This window comes from Pagrus major, chromosome 11 (assembly GCF_040436345.1).
Source record: "Pagrus major chromosome 11, Pma_NU_1.0".
Classification (NCBI taxonomy): Eukaryota; Metazoa; Chordata; class Actinopteri; order Spariformes; family Sparidae; genus Pagrus; species Pagrus major.
This window is the reverse complement of record NC_133225.1, coordinates 2,908,004-2,929,349: the sequence shown is the minus strand read 5'-3', so window position 1 is coordinate 2,929,349 and position 21,346 is coordinate 2,908,004. Positions and strand designations below refer to the sequence as shown.

At 42.4% G+C, this 21,346-nt stretch overlaps 1 protein-coding gene across 1 annotated transcript in view; it reads right to left on the bottom strand.

The window, feature by feature from the left end:
- The window catches only part of mcf2l2 (MCF.2 cell line derived transforming sequence-like 2), a 91,936-nt gene that overhangs the window by 17,468 nt on the left and 53,122 nt on the right, over nt 1-21,346 (bottom strand). The window contains exons 23-30 of the mRNA XM_073476084.1: nt 20,902-21,042; nt 19,590-19,682; nt 18,491-18,569; nt 12,340-12,376; nt 12,153-12,250; nt 6,723-6,818; nt 6,061-6,063; nt 3,380-3,478 (exon numbers count right to left, since the gene is read on the bottom strand). Coding sequence (XP_073332185.1) covers nt 3,380-3,478; nt 6,061-6,063; nt 6,723-6,818; nt 12,153-12,250; nt 12,340-12,376; nt 18,491-18,569; nt 19,590-19,682; nt 20,902-21,042 — 646 coding nt within the window. The remainder of the gene's footprint in view (nt 1-3,379; nt 3,479-6,060; nt 6,064-6,722; nt 6,819-12,152; nt 12,251-12,339; nt 12,377-18,490; nt 18,570-19,589; nt 19,683-20,901; nt 21,043-21,346) is intronic.

Below are 21,346 nucleotides of genomic sequence, written 5' to 3'. Positions count from 1 at the left end.
TCGAGTAAAAGCTTTTTGTCATTCACAGTTTTCAGTTTCCAAAATGTTTTTTCAACTGCATTCAGATAACTGCCCATTGGTAAACTGTAAAAAAAAAAAAATCGTGCAGGAATATATATATATACAGTATATATATTCAAGTTAATTAAACATAACATTTCTGGTAATTATTTCTGGACCACTTCAGAACTTATAAAAATATTAGCTCTTCTACTGACTCAAACTAAAAACATGTAAATGTAAATCAGACCTGTTTGTAATGTTCACCAGTGTAAGTAGAGTCGTTGATTTACCTTATTATCTTAAGGTTATTGTTTTGTCCCTAACTAACTATGAATTGCAAAAACTAAATATTTAGGCAGCAGTTTAACTTGCATTTTCAAGTGGAACCAGTTCACAGTTATTTACAGTGTACACAAAGGACATGGTGGCTCTGCTCGAGCAACAAGTGGAAATAAAAAGAAATCAAGGCTGCTCACAGTTCTTAATTGTCTCAGATTCCAGAACTTTGTTTGCAGTTTACTGACTGTTCATTTCTGTTTTTTCCTAATTAATGACCACCAACGAGTGTTTGAAGACCGAGGCTCAACCACAAACTCTCACTACTCTAAGCAGCCCTGCTCTCATCAGCTGCATTATTTATTAGGTAGAATATAGAATTCCCACTGCTTCATATGGTCTGAGACAAGATGGTAATCAATTCTCACATGCTGTAAATATAAAGTGTCTAGTGAGATGGCGTGAAAAGAATTCCTTGACAACTTAAAACTGGCTCATAATTAAAATTATTTGATTTTTTGGCGCACAAACAGCGAAGTTAAAAATGTTACTGTTGTGTATGTTGTAGCTTATTTTTATAATATGACAGCATTAAATTCAAACTTGGACAGTGCAGGAAGTGTTGTGCATAAATTACCAGGTCCTACATGTCACGAGTTAAACAGAAAAGTGAGTCGAGGGCTTATTAAAATTTGAGGTAAATATGCGAGTGTGTTTGCAGAGTGCGGTTCATGTCTGAAGGGGGCTTAGAGGATCATCCCTGGTAATTACGCCTTGGGTCTTTTTTTTTTCACATTCCAAAAATGAAGAAATGATCGTCGGGTTGAGTCAAGTCAATTGACACGATGCTTTCAAGTTCTTGTGAAAATATAGTGTCAGAACAAATAAATATAGTGTTAAAATAAATAAATATGGTGTAAAAATCAATAAATATAGTGTCAGAATAAATAAATATAGCATCAAAATAAACAAACAGTGTCAGAATATATAAATATAGTGTCAAAATAAATAAATATAGCATCAAAATAAATAAATATTGTGTAAAAATCAATAAATATAGTGTCAGAATAAATAAATATAGCGTCAGAATAAATGAATAGTGTCAAAATAAATAAATATAGTGGCCCGAGCGTGAATGTTGATAATTGATAATTGAATTTGATAAAATTCAAAATCATCTGACTGCTTGTTGTCACATCAAACTTTCTTTTTTTTCATTTCTCGCAGTCTTGGCATATTAAATGATTTTTGACTTGTTGTTGCTGTGAAAGCGCAGGTGTTACTAATAATAACATGAACGAGGGCTCTTTTCTCTTCAAGTGTCCCAGTCAGCCATGACGGCGCGACAGTGAGCCAGCATGAACACAAGGAGCAATCACTGACCTGATTACTTACACCTGTGCTCTTTCTACTGTGACATGTCAAAATGTGTTCAGTGTAAAAGGCTGTTTATGAGGTTACTGTTCGAATAACAAATAACAAGGCAAAAAAGTCAATTCTACCCCGACACAAACATGTGCAGCTGTATGTATGTTTCTTTTGTAGCAATGACATATATTTTCCTGATTTCAGTGCACCAGGTGGATAAGAATTAAAATCAGCCGGCCACGTCCCCGACTGCACTGAGCACTTTACAGCCAGCGTGACCTGCAGCGCTCTAATGGGTCGTACGGTGTTGAGACACTCGGCATTCAGGAAAAAAAGGAATATAAAAGAAGACAAGAGCAGACGGAGGAAATAGTTCAAGGGAAAACTTCAATTGGAGTTTTTTAATTCCTCTCCTGTGTCTGCCTGCTTGAAAATGAACTTCTCATCTGTGTTGCTGCAGTAAATTGCACTTCTCCTGCCACTTTGAATGTCACCCTACGCTCCAAATGTCAGCTTATCAAAATTCGTATTTCCTTACCGTTGCTTTTTTTAAACAAAAAGAATATGTATGTCTACTCATTTGCGGCTTTTTTCCCCTTTAACATTGTTTTTCATTCTCAGCAAAGGCTTGACTTTTTCTATGCATCTCATAAATTTCTAGAGAGCAGCAAATAGGGAGACGGTAATAAGAAAATTGCTTTTTTGTAACCCCGACTCTATACATGTACACACATACAGATTCATTCTAAGTGTGTTTTGGTCATGACTGACCTGAAAATGTTGGAAAATGCAAAGTATTTGTTGAATAAAGAGAGCCTGGGATGTTCTGAAGGCCAAATCTACCTAAACAGTGTTTTCTCATCTTGTAATTGGAGGTATTGTGCTGACACATTTTTCTACCTCTAAATATACAGAATATAATATATGTCAATTCTTTGCATTCATTCTAGCCATTGTAGTGATTTATACTGTATAAACCCTACTGTAGATGTATGTAAATAGCATGTGTAGGGTATTTGTTGTCTTTTAAATCTAACTGAAGTCACAAGAGATGTTTAAATTAACATTTAGCTTACACACAGCAATGTATTGCCGTGTTGTTGAAGAAGAAGAAGTGCATCATTTAGCATCTAAACTGAATGACACTGACAGTTGCAGTTCAGTTTTAAAGCTGCTAAATGTGCTACAGTCGTGACGCTAATTAGGTAAGCGAGCTGCCGTGCTGGTAGCTAAAGGGGAGGAAGAAAGCTAACATGGCTTGTGGTTGAAATTCAAAGCTCTTCTCGTTTGTGTTTCAGATTGCTGTTTAAGCTCCAAGCAAATGTTGGTGTTAACAGTTATGTTAAAGGTGTAATTTGTAGAATATGGCCTGGATTCGAGGCTGGCTCCATATTACACTGCAATATGGATTTGAATGTACAACAGAAACAGAAAAAAACATTGAATTTAATCACAACTGTAGCATAAAGTTAAGTGACAGCAGAGGAACTTTTCTTTTGCATTGAAATTATCTTAATTTTCCCACCTTGTTATTCAACACTTGACTACTGAAGGAGCCTATCGCACAACGCAGTGTTATAATTAGGCTTCTACTGTGAACACTCATTCATTAGTTTGCAGTGTGTGACTGTGAATGTGGACAGAATAGAGAAAGACAGATTGCAAAAGCAAGAAAAAATAGAGGAAGAGCTGAAGGTGGAGGCAGGAAGACTTTGGACAACTAATCATGTACCTTTTGTGCGTCTCGCAGCGAAGGAGGAGGAGGAGGACGAGGCGAGAGAGGAGGTTAGAGAAAAGCGGCGGGGGACCTGTGTCTCCTTAGCAGCTGGTTCTAAAAGCCAGAGCGGGTCAGGGAGGAGGAAGAGATACAGAGAGGGTGAAGTAGAGCAAAGGGAGGGAGAGGGAGAAGAAACGTAAAAAGCCGAGGAGGACGGGTTAGGACAGGGAGACGAGGCGTTACACAGAGTGCAAACCAAAGAACAAACAGGGTAACAGAGAAACAAGAAGGGTCGATGTTATCAGTTTTACATTCTTTACACTGGCACCCATCTTCACATTAAAACACAAGGCTATGATCCTATTAGTACAATACTAGAGATGATATTTATAACAATAATAATAATAATTTATCTACTGAGCAGTTATCAAATTGCTTTAAAAGAGACTTTCACATGAAATCCATGGAAAATAACAGCAGTTCAAGCAAAAGGAAAGAGGAAGCAGGAAATGCATGAAAAAATGTGAAACGAAACAATGTGATGACAAACAGCTGGACGTGGAAAGACGACTGAATCTTAAACTCAAACTCGATTTTTACTGAAGAAGACCATGACATGGGATCGAAAGGTGAGTCGACATTTTTTGTTTCCGTTCAAACTGATTCTAAAGTTAAGAATGAACGCCGACGCTGAAAAACAGCAACTTTATAAGGAAATGCGCGAAGAGTTCGAAGTCGGGGACCGGTCGAGATGGTTGAGTACACTGGACTCTCCTGGAGACTGGAGTTCGGGCCACGAGTGTGACAAGTCAAGACTTATGTCATGTATGTAAGTAATGTTACGTCAAATTTCTTAAAGCATCTAGCTGCCGTATGTAAGGAGCTGAGAGTAAGTGTTGCAGTATGACTAGAAGACAGATGGTTTGAACGAGGAGTAAAAGAATCCATCTATGTCAAACTGGAACGACCGTCTTTGAACAGAGGAGGTGGCCTACGACACTGCCTATCACCCACCTACAATGCTGTACTGAGTTCTCTCCCCAGACAGCTCAACAACCATTCACACCTGGGCTCACCTAGCCCTAGCAACCCACGTTCAGTGACGTCAAAGGAGGAGTCGCATTAGATCAGGACAAATACCTGTCAGCCATCACCAACTGAATAAATGTGACTTTCCAGCTTCAGATGTGTTATCATACCTGACACAAGACCACTGCAACACACTCGTGAAAACAACTTATTTTGAGGGAGGATGTTTTTTTGATCCATTGACATGCACACAATGTGACTTCAGTGTAAATGACCGGGGTTAACCATGTGGTAAAGCTGCAGGTTGTTTGTCACTGCTGAGATGAAAAGGCTGCGTCACTTTATAAAAACAGCCGAGCCGTGGTGTGAGTGTCGGCGTGTCGGAGCAGACAGACAAGAGCGCCTCTTGATTTCAGTCCTTTTCTATAGTGATCGAACACGTCGGGCTCATTGAGTGGACGCACGCAGCAGTGAAGCACAGGAAGCTGCAGACAGCACTCCTGTTAACAATCAGTCCATTCAGCAGGAGGACAGCTGCCATCCACTCAGCATCGAGTTCCAGCTCAGACAGCAGACGACGCAGTCAGGGCTCGAGTGTGTTCATACAGTAGGTTGTATGACTGCAAGTGTGTCTGTGGCTGTCGCACTCACTGTATGACGATTAAATATAAATCCAGTCATCTTTACAACAAATTAGTTTCTACTTAAAATGTGGGTTTAGGATTTTCATGGTTATTAGTTTTACAACACAAACTCAGTTCTCATTCTTTATCATTACTTTGCAGTTCTTTCATTTGGTGTTAAAGTAACTAAACCCCCGACTGATTCAGGTCCACATCTTGATCACTGCAATTGAATTTAGCTATTAGCTGATCTGGAGGCAAGTGACATGTATTGGGGCAGCTGTCACCCACCAACACTCCCTCATTTAAGGGTCATTAAGCGTGACACCACTGGATCGTTTGAAGGAGACCTTGGGACAATTTCCTGCCATGTTTTGGCAACCAAATCGGGTATTTTAAGCCAAAACATGATTTCTCTTTTTCTGACCAAGATGTTTGTGACTAAATCTATCCAGACCACAAGCACAGTGTTGTCACAACATCAAAATGAAAACAGAACCTAAAGAAATGTAAAGAAGTAGCAGCCCTGCTCACAACTTTGTTCATGTCCTAGAGACATTTTTTAGTTTCCAGAGGAACTTCAGCCAAGCCTCTGGGGTTTAGGTACTCTTGAAGCTACTGTCACTGAATCTCAACCAGGAGAGGTAACGGCCCTTTGAGCTAGGTAGAAGGCTTTTAATGTGAAAAATATGTGCAGGAAGTATTACGTTTCAGTGACATTGTGCTTAGTTTTAACAGACTATTTACTTCTCGTTAAAACATGATCGAATATAATCTTAGGACAGGAAATCAGCAATAACGGTCCATCTCTAGTAAAAGCCTGTTAAGGTCAATAAATTTATTATCCACTTTGAATTTCATCTTTAGTTGTTCCCTAAAAAAAAATAATTCTACAATATTTCATTTTCACTTCCGTCCCTCATGAGGTTGTTGGATTACTTTGGGCTTTCTGGACATCTTTGCCTGACTGGTGATGTGACTACATTCACCGACCCCGCCCACCTCACTTATCAGCCTCATTTGGAGCATCTGTGTCTTGAAGACCGGCTGAACCGCTGCGACATGGAAAGCAGAACCTGGAATCAAGGCCCGTCCTCCACCAAAAATGTTAATACGCTTCCAAATGTCAAGAGGGCTCGAATATTAGAGGGTGACATTTAGTGCCACGCTCGCTTCGCCCGTGGTGTCACCACTGCCGGGACTCTCTCTTTCAGTCCATCTGTCTATCTCCTGCAGTCTCCCTGTCTTCAAATGCTGTCTCTTCGACAGCACCCTGTCTCTCTCCCTCTCTCCTAAATCACAGTTTCCTTGTTGCAGTGCGGGCAGATGCCGACGATACTGACATGAACAGATAAGAGGGGCGTAGAGGGAGATGTGGCCTTTATTATGCTCAGACACCGCGGGCGCTGGGACACACGGAGAGAGATCTGCCCGACGACAACCAGATACACACTGACACTGAAATTTATATAACATGCGAGTGACAAAAAAAAGAAAGAGGACAGCGGCAGTCGTGTGACTGGAGACTGAATGGACAGATACGAGGGAGGCGGTGCTGCTGTTCAGGATGATGATGATGATAATTGTCATTATGATGAAGATGACAGCAGATGAAGAGAATAACGAACAGATGATGACGATGGTTTGGACAATAATGCCGGTGACGATTGATGATCGTGAGCAAACACTGGACGTGTCGCAGTTACCTGCTGGGAGAGACCTCCTGTTTGAAAGGCCCTGCAAGGTGAAGCGTTTCCTAGCGTTAGCGGCCGAGTGGCCTGACTGGCTGGCTGAAGCATCAACTGAGTGGGAAAAGCAAGAAGGAGCAGGGGTTAGTACAGCAGGGGGAGTAAAGAAGAAGAGCAGGCCTCGACTGTTTGAAAGTGTTGAATATAAAATGTTATACACGATGCCCGAGTAGAGATGTTAATGATTTGAATATTACGTTTTGAGTAGTGCCAATACGGGTTGGACTTCGTGTGTAGAATTGTGCTCTTGACCTCTGTATACTTTATTTTACTGACAAAAACAGTCCAGGAGTAGGATACAAAACCAATATAGACAATCCTACAATGTCAGACTGATGAACACTAATAAAGCCCACAACTGACTGTAGTAGGAGGAATGGTTAAAATGCAGAATTGTTAAGTCTTTGGATATTAGATCTTTTTTTTCTTTATAAAAACTCTGGTTCCAGCACAACCACATAAATCCAGAAAAGTCTGGGAAGATATAATGAGAACAACTTCAACCTCACTTTTCAACAACTGTAGCTGAAGTGCCCTTGAGCGAGGAAATCAACCCTGAATGGCTCGAGTGGAGCTGCTCAATAATGCCCAGATGAGAGAGAATGAAGCAGGGCTCGGGTAAAAAACAAAACAAAAAGAAGAATAATTCTACTGAGAGAGCAGCCTGTCAGCAGAAAAAGTCAGCAGCACAGAAGACACTAACTCAAATCACTCATCCATTTAAACATCCTGCTCATCCAAGAAAAAGTTATTCAATATGAAGTCGCTGTAAAATAATCCAGTATTCTGATCTGTACATCAGAGCGACTCGTTGAGTCCTGCAACATCTACAGTGTCCATCTGTGTCTGTCTGTCTGTCTGTCTGTCTGTCTGTCTGTCTGTCTGGGCTCAAAGGCACAGTGACCTCGCTGTGGGAGAACACACACTCTGTCACACACACACGCACACATGCAAAGGGAAATACGTGTGCATGTGTGTATAACGTGACTTACAAAGGGAACAGTTAGTCATTTTACTTTGGCCCACTGAAGTGACCCATACACCCAACTGATCAGAGCCATAACTGAGTCTAATCTGAACACACTCACATGATCTCCAGCTACGTCAAGTTAATCATGAATACGCGTCTTTGTACCATTTTAATTCTAAGTGCCGTATCGAAGGCAACTGGACTGAAGACGTTTCATCTCTCATCCAAGAGTCTACTTCAGTTCTAACTAACTGGAGGGGAGTCGCAGGCTTTTAAACTCTGTGTGGGAGTGTCCTTACAGAGTTGTTAAGGACACGTGTGAGCTCTGAGTCTCAGAGTCATAAGGGCCACTTGTGGGTTGTTGACTTAACCAGACTTCATGTGGGTTGCTAGGGCTACCAACCATTCACACCTGGGCTCACCTAGCCCACATGAAGGCCGGTTCAGCCACCCACACAGAGTTTAAAAGCCTGCAGCTCTCCTCCAGTTAGTTAGAACTGAAGACGCCTCTTGGATGAGAGGTGAAACGTCTTCAAGAAACTGAAACAAGTCCAGTTGCCTACGATACAGCACTTAGATTTACCTGAATGACCTGGATGACTGTCACGGACTAGAAACTCTTGATATTAATTTGAGGACAATGACTGGCTAGCTAGCAAGTCTTGTTGTTAAACATACTATGTAATTGTATTTAATGCATGTGAACCATATGCAATTCTATTAAGTTTAATTCTCGCTAGCATAACATTATCTTTCTGGCTAATAGCTGAGCCATAAGAACCTTTTGGGATGTATACTGTGTTCCAGGTATTAGTCAAACCCCCAGGTGCTGCCAGAGGTATTGCTTGTGAAAAAACTTGAGATTTTGAATGCAAACTGCATGAAAATATACATTAATGGTCTGATTGTGGTTTTGTGACCATAGTAGTAGTAAGATAAAGCCTTTTGAGGTGCCCTGTCCATTAATTCCTGATAATGGACACCTCTAAGGGTCATTACCCCTTCCATAAATCAATTTATGTAGAAAAAAGATTCTCTTACAGCTCCGAGACTTGCCTGAGATTTATCACACTTTTAAAGTTTTCTTTACCATCAAATTAATACAGTGAGAGTTGTCACAGGAACTAACAGAACTGATAATTCAGCACACTTTAAACCATGCTAATTTGTCAAAAATGTGCACATTTAAGCATCAGGTGATCAGGTGTAAATGACTGAAGCCCGGCTCTTCTACCAGAGGGAGATTAACACCTCTGACACAAACACACAGCTGACGAGCCAACACATCCTGAATAATGTGACGAATACACATCGAGGATGCACGTGTGACTGTGAGTTAATCATCAGTGGGAAGCAGCTGATCAGTGCTGAGATGTCAGTGAAAAGTGTTTCTGTCTGCTCAGTGTGTGTGTGTGTGTGTGGTGGTTGGGTCGGGGGTGGCTGAGAGATTTCACAGCGTAAAGCTGAACTAAAACAGCTCCATAATTTTGGACCGGTAATGCTTCATGTAGAGAAATGCTTCTCAAACTTTTCTGGCATCTCCCCCCAGAAGCAAAACATTTCAAGTTCAAGCCCCCACCTCACATTTGTTGGCAATCATTAACAGTAACTTGGGAAGCAACTAATAAATAGGATCCAAGTTGAATTTTAGTGAAATAAGGATCAGCATGACAGCATCAGCTAACTCTGGTTTAATTTACCCCACATAAATCATAACCCCTGGTCATCCACGCCTCCCTGCAGTGGATCAATACCCTCCGAGGGGTAGAACCACTGATCTACAGACACTACACAAACAGTGAGGAGGCAGAAAGGAGCGGAGACAATGCAGAAGAAGTAGAAACTGTTTTGAGAGTCGAGCGGAGACTGAATGTTAAAAGGAGGAGAAAAAAAAGGATGGAAAGAAAACAGTGGCAGGAGGCGTGACAGGAGGAGAGAGGAAAAGAGAGAGACAGAGGAGACAGAGGAGAAGGTGTGAATGGATGTGAGGAGGCAGGTATAGGTTTGGACAGTTGGCTTTATAATAGTGGTCAGACACCCATTTGAGGGGTGAGACCAAAAACAACAGCTGCTGTCAACTGTCCCTAACCTTTAGCTTTGTGCTAGCAGTGGGGATTGAAAGAGGAGGTGTGTGATTGTGTGTGTGTGTGTGTGTGTGTGTGTGCAGAGCCAATTGTGAGTGAGAGCTGGGCGGAGTGGAGAAGAAATGCATGAAGGAATCGAGGACACTAACCACGAGTGCACTTGCGGCTTCTCTTGAGAAAAATATAAGGCTGAAGACTGTCTACACCTCCAGTGTTATAGAAAGTTTCTGCAGTCTTTGTCTCTGTCTGACAAAATGTCTCAGTCCACACTGGCTCTGAGAGAACGTTCACACTGAGCCTGTTAAATTTATCAATGCTGTTTTTATGTTGTTCAGCGTTTCACACTCATTTTCGCACCAGAAACGGAGCTTTAAATTTAGACGGCTTAACGCAAACGTAGACTGTGAGATGAGACCGATCAGATCACGCACATCAGCAACGTGTCAGCTGAACCAGAACTCTGAGGGGTTTTAAATGAAGCTGTGTGCTCAGTTGGACCTTAGAAAGACCACTGGAACAATGACCAATGTGTGTTTTGTACAATATTCTGCACATCCTTATCAAAAATCTATAAAATCCTTCAGTTGACATTATTATTTTACATATTTTCTTTGGCTTACAGCCGTCCATAATATATTGTTGCTGTGGTGAGACCAGATAATCTGCTTTCTACAGTCTGAAATCAGCTGAGGCAGATGTGACAGCTTTTAAATGTTATTACACAACAACGAGTCATTTAGTTTGACACGAGCTGAACACATCTGGACTCTGTGAGCTGTTTAACCAGCTGTGTGAGAGGTTTAAGTTAAACTTCAGATACAGGGACCTCTAGTGGTCCTACAAGGCACCAAACCTGGGTTTACACTAAACCACAGGTGCAGCTCAAACTTTAAACTTAAAAATCTGATTCACATCTCGTCTTGGCTTTACAATTTCTCATATAAAAGCATAACATTGCAGCTGAGCTCATGGCTGAGCCTTCGCCCCGTGTTGTCCATATGTTTGTAGACTTAATTAACTTCATTAATTTCATCTTTTGAGCTTTCTGGTTTCACTGTAGGCAACTGAACCTATTTTCTTCCTGTCTACTTCTCACATAGTCACATCATAACTTAAATCTTGTCACTGAACAGATGGTGCTGATGGTATTGGAGCCGGTTCTGTTTGGAGTCGTTGTGGACGGATGCTTCAGAAGTGCTTTGTCGGCCTCCAATGTCTTGTTTGTAGCGTGTGTTCAGGGTAAACATTTCTAGTCTTGGAACATATTTTTCACAGTTTGGTACACCACATGATTTTCACTGTATGTTTTCTCCTTTTGTATTGATTTTATGGAATAAGCCTAAAAAGACACAAGGAGGCATGGAAGGAGGAAGTTGGATGGCGGAGTGGTAAAGAAGGAAGTGACTGATAGAAAGAGAGGGAAGAAGAAAGACGTGATTAAAGGAGGGTCAGTAGAATAAATTCTTAAATTACACCCAAAGACGTGGTTGTGTGAGGTCACGCTGAACTTTGACCACCAGAAACTAATCAGTTCTTCCTCAAGGAACGAGTGGAAATTCCTGAGATATCACGTTCACAGGAGTGGGACGGACAGACGGTAAGATGGACGGACATACTGAAAACAAAATGCCTCTGGACGAGGCTGTCGCTGGTGCAGAGGCACGAAAGAGAAGGTAGGAGAGGAGGTGGTTCCCTGGAGACGACTGTGGTGGAGGCCTCCTGTCGCCTCGATTTAGATTCACTAATCCCACCCACACAACACACAACACACAACACACACACACACAAACACTGCTCTGGTCAACAGAACCATTGCTGATAGACTGCTGATATTCTCGCTCACTGGAAAGTAACACCGAGGGCTTCCTCACAAGCGTGAAATCGTACCTGTTATCTTATCCCCAACTGTGGTTCACAACTGTGTGTGTGTGTGTGTGTGTGTGTGTGTGTGTGTGTGTAGCTGTCCTGTATCCCTGCATGCTTTTCGCCTGACTGTGTGTGCAAGGGTTGATAAGTGGCTTTGAGATGTGTGTTTTTGACTGGACATGTACATGCCTGAAGTACAGCATCCATGTTTGGATGAGATTGTGTGTGTGTGTGTGTGTGTGTGTGTGTGTGTAAGCGTGTGCTGCGTCGTCTGGCCTTTTATTCCTTTTAACACTTTGTTGCCACAGTAAACTCAATAATGCAACCTAGAGGGCTCACACTTCACTCCTCACCCACAGCTGATTGTGTTTCCTCCTGAAGGTAACAGGACATGTTGGTTCTTGCAGGACAAAAAGAAAAAGAGCTTATAAATAGTTTATCTTGGTTGGAGTCATAGTGTCCACTCACCTCTCTTCTGCCTCATATTAGGACTGGGGTCGGTCCTCCTGAAGCCCGACTCTGGACTTGATGAATCAGACTGTCTCAGCGCCATCTTACGCACGTTCCTATTGGATCAGAGGGACGGGTTAAAATTGGTATTAGCCAATTAAAATGGCTGAAACTCTGATGCTGGGTTTCAGATCTGGTAGCTCACCTCATGGGGGCACCGAAGATATTGAGCTGGCTGGCTTCTGTGAACACAAGAGAGACGTTACTTAATACTTTTCATCTCACAACAACATTGTTTCTTCACTGCTTTCCAGAATGATCCACATGACTGTCAAAGAAATGATTTATGAGTGATGAGTTACATTTTCTGATCTGCCGCCTCAGTGCTTAACGTCTGGTTAACATAACCACAGACTGTAAGTGTGTAACATATCAGACACTGTCATTTATTTTTAAACCAAGCAAAACAACAAGAACCAGTCTGGTAATAACCCAACAGCATAAACAGACTGTATAGAATCAGGTATATCCATGATGAATATAAACGAAATGACATAAACCAAAAGACTCAGGAAAACACAATGCAGCTCTGCTAACAGGACAGTCGAGGACAACAGGACAAATACACACCGATCCAGATTAAAATCACTGACAGGTGAAGTGAAAATCATCTCGGTACAATCTGATGTCCTGTTGGGAAACCTTGGCTCCTGGCATTCATGTGGACGCCACTCGACACACACCACCCACCCAAACACCGCTGCAGACCAACACCAGTAGCAGCAACTGCTCACTAATGGCCCGAGTAATGTGACAAAGAGCTCAGGGCATCAAAACAAGGCCTCCTGGTTCTCCAGATACCAATCTGATCGATCATGTGTGGGATGTGCTGGTATGTCCGACATATTCCATGGATGCTGTTTGTCGAGCCGATGCCCTGTGTAAGTGCAGTCTTTTACTAATTGTCTCTAAGCTGCTTCACAACAGTAGCTTTGGGTTCACGACCTTGTCAAAGGGCATTCATTTCCTGTCCTGTCCCATGTGTTTAGTTTATCATGAGGGACCTGGGATGACTACGGCGTCCTGTCTGTAATCTTCTGTCACATTGTTTTTGGTTTTAGTTTGGTCATTTCCTGTTTTATTTTGTAGGCTTAGCCCTCACGCGTCATCTTTTGCTTTACTTCCTGTCTTTGTCTCTTTCCCGTCTTTGTGAATGCCCTGATTTGTTTCCGTGTCTCTGATTATCCTCCTGTATATTGACGCTGCATTCCAGTCAAACTTGGCTGACCGGAAACACAATGATGTCTCTTTTGGTTAGTGTCCACCTCACTGAACCCTCAGCAGTGCAACATTTTGTATATATTAACAAAAATAAAGGACCTACAATACACGATACACAATACAACCTACAATAGTACATGGTCCTCCTCATGAGTCCTCATTACAACAGGTCAAGATATTAAATCATAGAGGACAACAAATAGCACAGGACAGGACACAACACCATCTAACTGCACTGTTTTTCTGACCAGCTGTGAAGTGGAAGAGGTTGTGTGTCAAAGGAGTCTTAATCCTTTACACCAAACAGCTTCTCTCTCCTCTCCTTCCATTCTCACATTTTTTAAGTCATTTCCATGCTTACAATCTCCCAAACTGCTGCGTCAACTCCGTGAGCTGCTTTTATTGGCCTGATAGAAGTCACTTTGTGGCGCTATAAAGAGAGAAAGAAACATCAGAACAGTAAAAGTCACCGGGGGATACAGCTTTAGATATCAACCCATATCTAAACAAGAAGCTTCATAAATGCAGAGTTAACAAATGCGGCCTGCCACAGGATTCTGCTGCGTGACAAGAAATCTCCAGAGAAGAATCTAGTAAAAATAACTGCAGACAGTTAGCCGCAGCCTCAGCCAAATGCATAGCTCACATAAGTGAAATACCAAGCTCTGTGAATGATCTGGCTTGTCACCTCCTGTTCCAAGCAACCAATGAACCTGTCGCAGAAGTGCCGACTCAGCGTGGAGCCGTTCCACATGCTCCCAAATATTGTGCTCAGCAAAAGGGATATGTTTTTTCATCATGGATCTAGCGATGTTTTATTCATAAAGACTGGTCTCATTGAGGTGTGCGAGGAGAACCGGAGAGCAGCAGTCAGGAGTTGAATCGACGAGCAGCCATAGTTTGCAGAAACATGCTGGAATCAAACAAAGTCCTTTCTTTTTCAAACGAGGGGATCCTGCCAGGCACTGTGTCAGCTTGTGACATCAGGCAATTTTACTCACATGCATTTCACTGATTTATTCAGTTTTTTCTCTCCCTGTGCTTTTTTAAGGAGTCAGCCACTGCTCTGCTGCTCAGAGGGGATCAGCTCTGGAGGAGACTCCGGTGCAGAGCCGGACCTCCTGGAGGAATAAACACCCAGAGTCATATCAGATTTTGATCTGATCTGGAGCCGTTTACCGACAGGAGGAGAGCTCAGAGATTATTATAATTTATTTATTTCCATTTTGGGATTAAAGGCTGGATTTATCTCCACTCCAGCAGCGATCCACAGAGGTGACTGTCATTGTCGGGTGTTTTATGTTCTGTAATGTCGACTGCTGAGCGGAGCTTGAGGGGAAATGTTTTACTTTATGATCGTAACGTTACTGAGAGGAGAGGGGGAAATAGGAGAGGGAGAACCAGAGTCTCTGGTGAGTGCTGAGATTAACGAGAGGTTGACCTGACTCAAACACAGACACACACACACCCTCGGTGCACGAACCACTGAATATAAACAGCTGTAAGAAGAAGAAACAGCTGCAAACAGTGGCAACGGGCTTTTATTTACCTTAGTTTGCTTTCACTCAACACTTTAAATCCAGGATATAATGCACACAATAATGTACATTTCAACAGCACTAATTCAGTCTGTACATAGCATAGTAGGAATGACATATCTGATTTTGCACTCTTGTAATTAACGCTGTGGAAATGAACAAAGTGAATTCAGCATGTGAAACAGAGTACAGGCCTCCGACACACTGTTGCCTTCATGTGTCCGTGCTGACTCTGCGTCCAGGCTATTATTTAAGAAATTAGAATAAATCCATACGTGTAAGTAATCCCTACGTCTCCTGTATGCATCCTACTTAGGACATTTAATAGTCCACTGAATAAGTTATACCTCATATATGTTATTTGTAGTTTTGTGTTGACATTCAAATTATTTTGCCCCCAAAGGCCCAGTTTCCTTCAGGGGATCAATAAACTACCAACAATAACGTGATTTTCTCATAGCGCTGCAAAGAAGGGGCTTCATAAATTCAAGGGTTGCTGAGGCATGCACCAGCACAAACATGCTAGATAGCATGTTAGCTGTGTTAGCATAGCTCAGGCTAGCTGGTGTTTTGCATGCAGCTTCTCTCCTCTTCTGGTGTTTTGTAGATGATTGTCCTGCAGTATAACAAGTACTGCAGAGCTGCTGTGATAACACTGTTACCATGAGCAAAGTACCGTGGTAGCATCGTATTGTGAGTTACTCTGTGATTCCCACACCTGATCAGAGACATGATGGACAAAACTGTGAAAACAAAGCTCAAGTCTGGCTTGAAGTTGATTCTTGTCCTTAGAAACAGATCAGAGATGATATTTCATTAACTAGCTTGTTCAACAGCTCACTGAGTTTTACTCATTCCTCTTAGAGATGAGCATTATGTTTATTATCAACCTTTGAAGCGATACTTTCACAAAGTAAACGATAATGAAGACCATGCGACATGGTTACGTTATGTTATTCTGTCAGAAGGCCCGACTCGTCATGAAGTGGGATTTTATTTAAGATGTCTATTGTTACTGAACACATCTCTCACATTATAATCCACTTATTCCTCTGTTCCCCATCACTCTCTCTCTCTCCAGCACACAGAGCTGAAAGGACTGCAGCTCCTCTTCGTCCTTCTTCTCTCACCCCTCCTCCCTCCTCATACCTGCCCCTCCCTCCTTTCATGTTCATCCCTCCAAGCCCCCCTTCATTCCCCTCTGCACTGCCTCTCAGCCTCCATCTCCACCCTGAAAATCCTTTCTCTCCCTCTCTCTCCCTCTCTATCTGTCTCTTTGTCTCTCTCCACCCATCATTCCTCTCCCCTCTTCTCTTCTCTCCCCATCACTTTCAATCTCCTCCCTCTCCTTTTCCCAGACCAATTTCATTCTCTCTCCCTCGCTCTGTCTTTCCTCTAACCTCCTCACACGGAGTCAGAGGTGTAAATCACACACACACACACACACACACACACACACACACACACACACACACACACACACACACTGCACCGGGCCGTCAGAGCTGACTACAGCCTCTGCTCTCCAGGCTTCATGACAGGGCGGCTGTGTTATTAGTCAGTCCGCTCACACACACACACACACACACACACACTTGCAGGCTCAGGTACACACACACACACACACACACACACACACACACACTCCTGCACGCACACAGACGGGTTGTCAGATAGGCAGAGTGTGCTGCTCACAGAGGGTGGTTTTCCTGTCAGTCAGGACCACAGAGTGGCACTGTGGATAACTGATGCTTCCTGGCACAGAGAGGGTCGAGAGAGGTAGAAACATACAGAGAGAGCGAGAGAGAGGGGGGATGGAGGCCGGTGGACACAGAGAGACAGAGAAAGGTGTGTGTGTGTGTGTGTGTGTACAACCCTCTTTTTATGCATCATCTTTACACCGTCAGTCTGGCTTCTCCCAAACCCAACAAGGTTTTCTAACTCGCATGAGTGCAAATTAAATCAAAATTGTCCATCAACTGTTGTTTGATAAGCGAATCATTCCAGCACTGACTTCAATGGGCTGACTGGCTTTTGGCGACCCTGGGTGAAAGTTTGTTGTAGCATCTCTTCGGTCATATTTTCATCATGTTTCTTTTTGAACAGCTGTGTCTGAAATGCATTTTAAGGATAAGGTCACCCAAAACTTTTAATTCAGTCATCGTTTACTTTCCCTCGAGCCTGATTGAAATTTGGGTAAAGTTTCGTCGTCCACAAAACATTTCTGGAGCTTCACGGCGAAACAGCTTTGTAGCATTCTCTGAAACAACTGAAGAAAAAACCCACATAACATGGCTCCATACAGCTCGTCCAGGTGTAAATAATGTCTTTTCAGATCAGTTTGTGATCTCAGGGCTTTCAGAGACTTGGATTATGCCAGACGAGCTGTATGGAGCCACTTTGTTTGTTTGTTTCAGTCTCAGACATCTTCAGGTGTTTAGCAGAATGCTGCGACACTGTTTTGCTGTGAAGCTTCATAAATGTTTTTTGGACTACAAAAGTTCACCTGACTTTCCATCAGCACGGGGGGACTAGATAATGACTGATCTTTCATTTTTGGGTGAACTCATCCTTTAAAAAGGTCCAGCCTGGTTGACGGTGTGTGTTGGTGACATCTAGTGGTGAGGTTTGTCTGTTCTGGGATACTGTAGAAACATGGCAGCCTCATGTGGAAGAGGAGCTGCTCCCTCTGTAGATATAACATGTTTATTCAGCATGACATTCTTAGTTTCAAATGATCATAGACTAATGAAAACATAACTCTAAATATTATATTGCATTTTGCCAATAGAGCCCATTAAATCCTACATACTGGACCTTTAAAGCTAAACCTACAGAGACTCAGACCAGCTAATGGACTGTAGATCTTTATTTTTTTTATGCTAGAAAAATTTATTTTTCATTTGACATTTTTCTCAAATTAAACTGAAGCTGGACTCAAGTGTTTTCAACTCTTGACACACACTACTGTTGTACATGATACTTAATTATTGTGTTGCATTCGTGTCTTTCTGACAAAATAACTGAACATACTGTGATTTTGTTCGTATGTTGCAATGGCTTTTTTTTTTCTGGTGTATTAGAAAGAGGACATTTCCCTGACTTGGCAGTCGGTACTAGTAAAAATGACGAGACTATCTCCAGATTGCTGCGAGCGATGACTCCAAGATGTGCAGATAGATGCTGCTGTTGACAAGAAAATCGTCACGATAACAGAAAGAAACTGAGTTGTTGCAGTGAGAAATAATGATAGAGCAACAACGACATGTGGAAAATGGAAGAGAAAATCAAACAGTGTATGAATGAGAATAATTGATTAGAAATTCACTGTGTACACACCATGTACTGTATGTATGTATGTATGTGTGACTTTACATGTATATAGTGCTCTGACAGAAGCTGAGTGGAACCAGACACGTGCCTGTCCTCTCGCTGCAAAATTGGTACCAAGGTTTTTTATGAAATGAGTAAAATTACACAAGGAAGGAGGTGTGTGTGTGTGTGTGTGTGTGTGTGTGTGTGTGTGTGTGTGTGTACCTCTGCATGCCTCTAGCTGGCCTGTAAGAACTTTACGAATCTCTGAGACCCACATATTTTTCACATCCATGGAAGGAGCCTGGGGAAAAATACACACACACACACACACACACACACACACACACACACACACACACACACACACACACACACACACACACACACACACACACACACACACACACACGTCAAGAAACATACAACAAAAGCCTCTGAACACTGGTGCTGAGTGACAAACTGTAGTGATCTGTGTGGTGTAACACTGCCCCCATGAGGTGGATTGTGGAAAAGATCACTGCATGCCATTTAATGTATTTTTCAGTTGTGTGATATCTTTATTTAGATCCAAAAAATGTAAAAATACACTTACATAAATTATTCATAATCAAATTCATTATTGAAATATTTGTATTAATTCACATCACAGGGTGTTCAAATGCTGTTTTTTCAGCTTTAGTTGCCATTGTGAAATAAATGTGTTCACCCTGACCTGACCTTTCTTCGTCCAGAGGAGCATTTTAGCACCAGCTCAGACATAATCTCCAGCCATACTAACACATCTGACATCACATATGTCGTGGTTATTGACGTACAGTGGACATGTGTGTGCTGGTGGAAACAGAAAGCTGATTTTTTTAGCATATACCATATAAAAGAGCTAAACGTATAGGAAAGGTTTCGTTTTTAAGAAACAGGGCCTTAGATACAGTCAGGTAGTTTTGTTCAGTGGTCCCAACCTTGGACCATCCGATAAATCTGAGTGGTTTTTGGGCCAATAATGTAGAATAAACAGATTTTGTGATGCACAAATCTGTTTTCATATTTTGGATTGAACAGAGACCATCTGATGTCTCTTTGAGGGAACTGCTAACAGCTCGTGGTCACGTGAAAGAGGCCCTGACCAGACGGTGCTTTGTCCAGACCCAACATGTTCATGATCACGACCAATTAATCTCAACAATGACTTGTACCTTACAAGCTTATGTTTTTAAATGTGAAGAATGTATAATTTATATTTCCCACCAGTTAAAGGTAAACAGAAAGTTGAAAATGCAGTTGAACATAAGGAGGACTGAGGAAGGGTTTGTCTTCAACATACCTGGATGATGTAAACCTCCTCTCTGCCGTTGTACCACACTTCAAACTTCTTCATATCGCCTTTGACGTTCTCTGTGATCCCCACAGCGCTCATCTGGACACAGACAGGAAGGTAAAGAGCTGTGAGATGCAGCAAAGCTGAACGGTTTCATAAGCAACGACTAAAAGACACGAGTAAAAATGACCAGAACACTGAGGGTGACGTGGCCTCGTTAACCTGTGAGTGAGGAACCAGGGCAAAAGATCTGCTGTTGACACTTGTGTGCACTGTGTCTGTTTCCTGTTGCCTTGAAGTTCCCATAATAAAGTACTGTGAATACAGAATTACTGTGCTGAAAGGATGAATGACCTGAACGCACCGTCACACAGAAACTGGATCACTGGTCACAGGAGGTACTTCAGGGGCAAACAATGAGCCAGGTTTAATGACATTTAAGTATGTTTGCTGTTTATTCATTCAGTTCTGCAGCATTTCATTTCTGTTTATCCTCAGTCAGACCCTGCTACTGTTCATTACAACACAGACTGCAATACATGATGTACTCGGCTGTTTATGCTGAACATAAAGGAGAAGTGACTGAATTTCTTTCATGCTCGACTCCCTATGTGACTGGCTTTCTGTGGACTTGTTTGGATGTGAACCTGAGGAGCTGTGCAGCATACTTATCAACGACAGCTCCAGTTCTGCAGATGATTTAGCGGTAAACTTGTGGCGTTGAACTGCTCTGAGAATCATCCATCATACTCGTAGGATGTGGCTTGACGAATTCATAGTTTCACTCGACTGTTTTTGGTTTGATTTGCTCTAATTAACCTTGTTTCCGGCAGCAGCAGCAGCAGCGGCAGCAGGCAGCTGTGGTCACAGAAAATACTCCTGACGCCGACAATAAAACAACTCGAACAGCAGGAGGATAAAGTTGTGACTAAGAGGGGAGAAAGTCGGGCATTTAGCAGCTGAGGAGACATATCTTTTCTCAGAAGGTGGACAGAAGCAAAATTCCAGATGAATGCAGATGCTGCTGCGTGTCTGCTGGATGTGTTTGTATGCATGAAGAAAGTGTAGTGTTCAGTGTCACGTGGCACGTTTAATAAACTCTGACCAGGAGAAGAAAAACAGAGGCAGAAGCAGTTAAATTCATTGGCAGCAGAATCAACCAATCGAGGGGACGTAAACTGCTTTTTTCTGTTCATTGGTTCAAGTTCACGTCTGGTTTTCATTCAGATTACAGTCTTCACTTTGCCAAACAACGAGGAGTCAAACAAAAGAGACAGCTGTGAAAAAAGCAACACATGCAGCACCATCTGTAACTGACCTTGAGCGAGTGTTTGAAGCCGTAGGACGGGGTCTTCTCGTGCCCGTCGGTGGTCTCCTCTCGCTTCTTACAGAACAGCAGCATCTTGTCATAGAGGAACAGGTGTCTCTGCATGGGCTTAAACCTGGCCAGGTCCTTCACCTGAGATCAGGTAATCAGTCAGTCAGTTAATCTGTATGTCTACCCATCCACACTTCAACTATCATCTTCATGTGGTTAAGTGTGTTAGTGCAGAACTGCAACTGTATGACGACTGTCCGGTACACCTGTCGCAGGTACGCTGCAAGGGCCATGTCATTTTGGGAGTGACTGGCAATCGACCTATTTAGTTGTTCGGGTACGAGGAAGTGTTTTCTGTTACTGTGATACCAAACTGAAATAAATGGAAACCAACAGAGCCCGACAGGTGTGCTGGAACAACACAACTCATTTGTGCACGAAAATG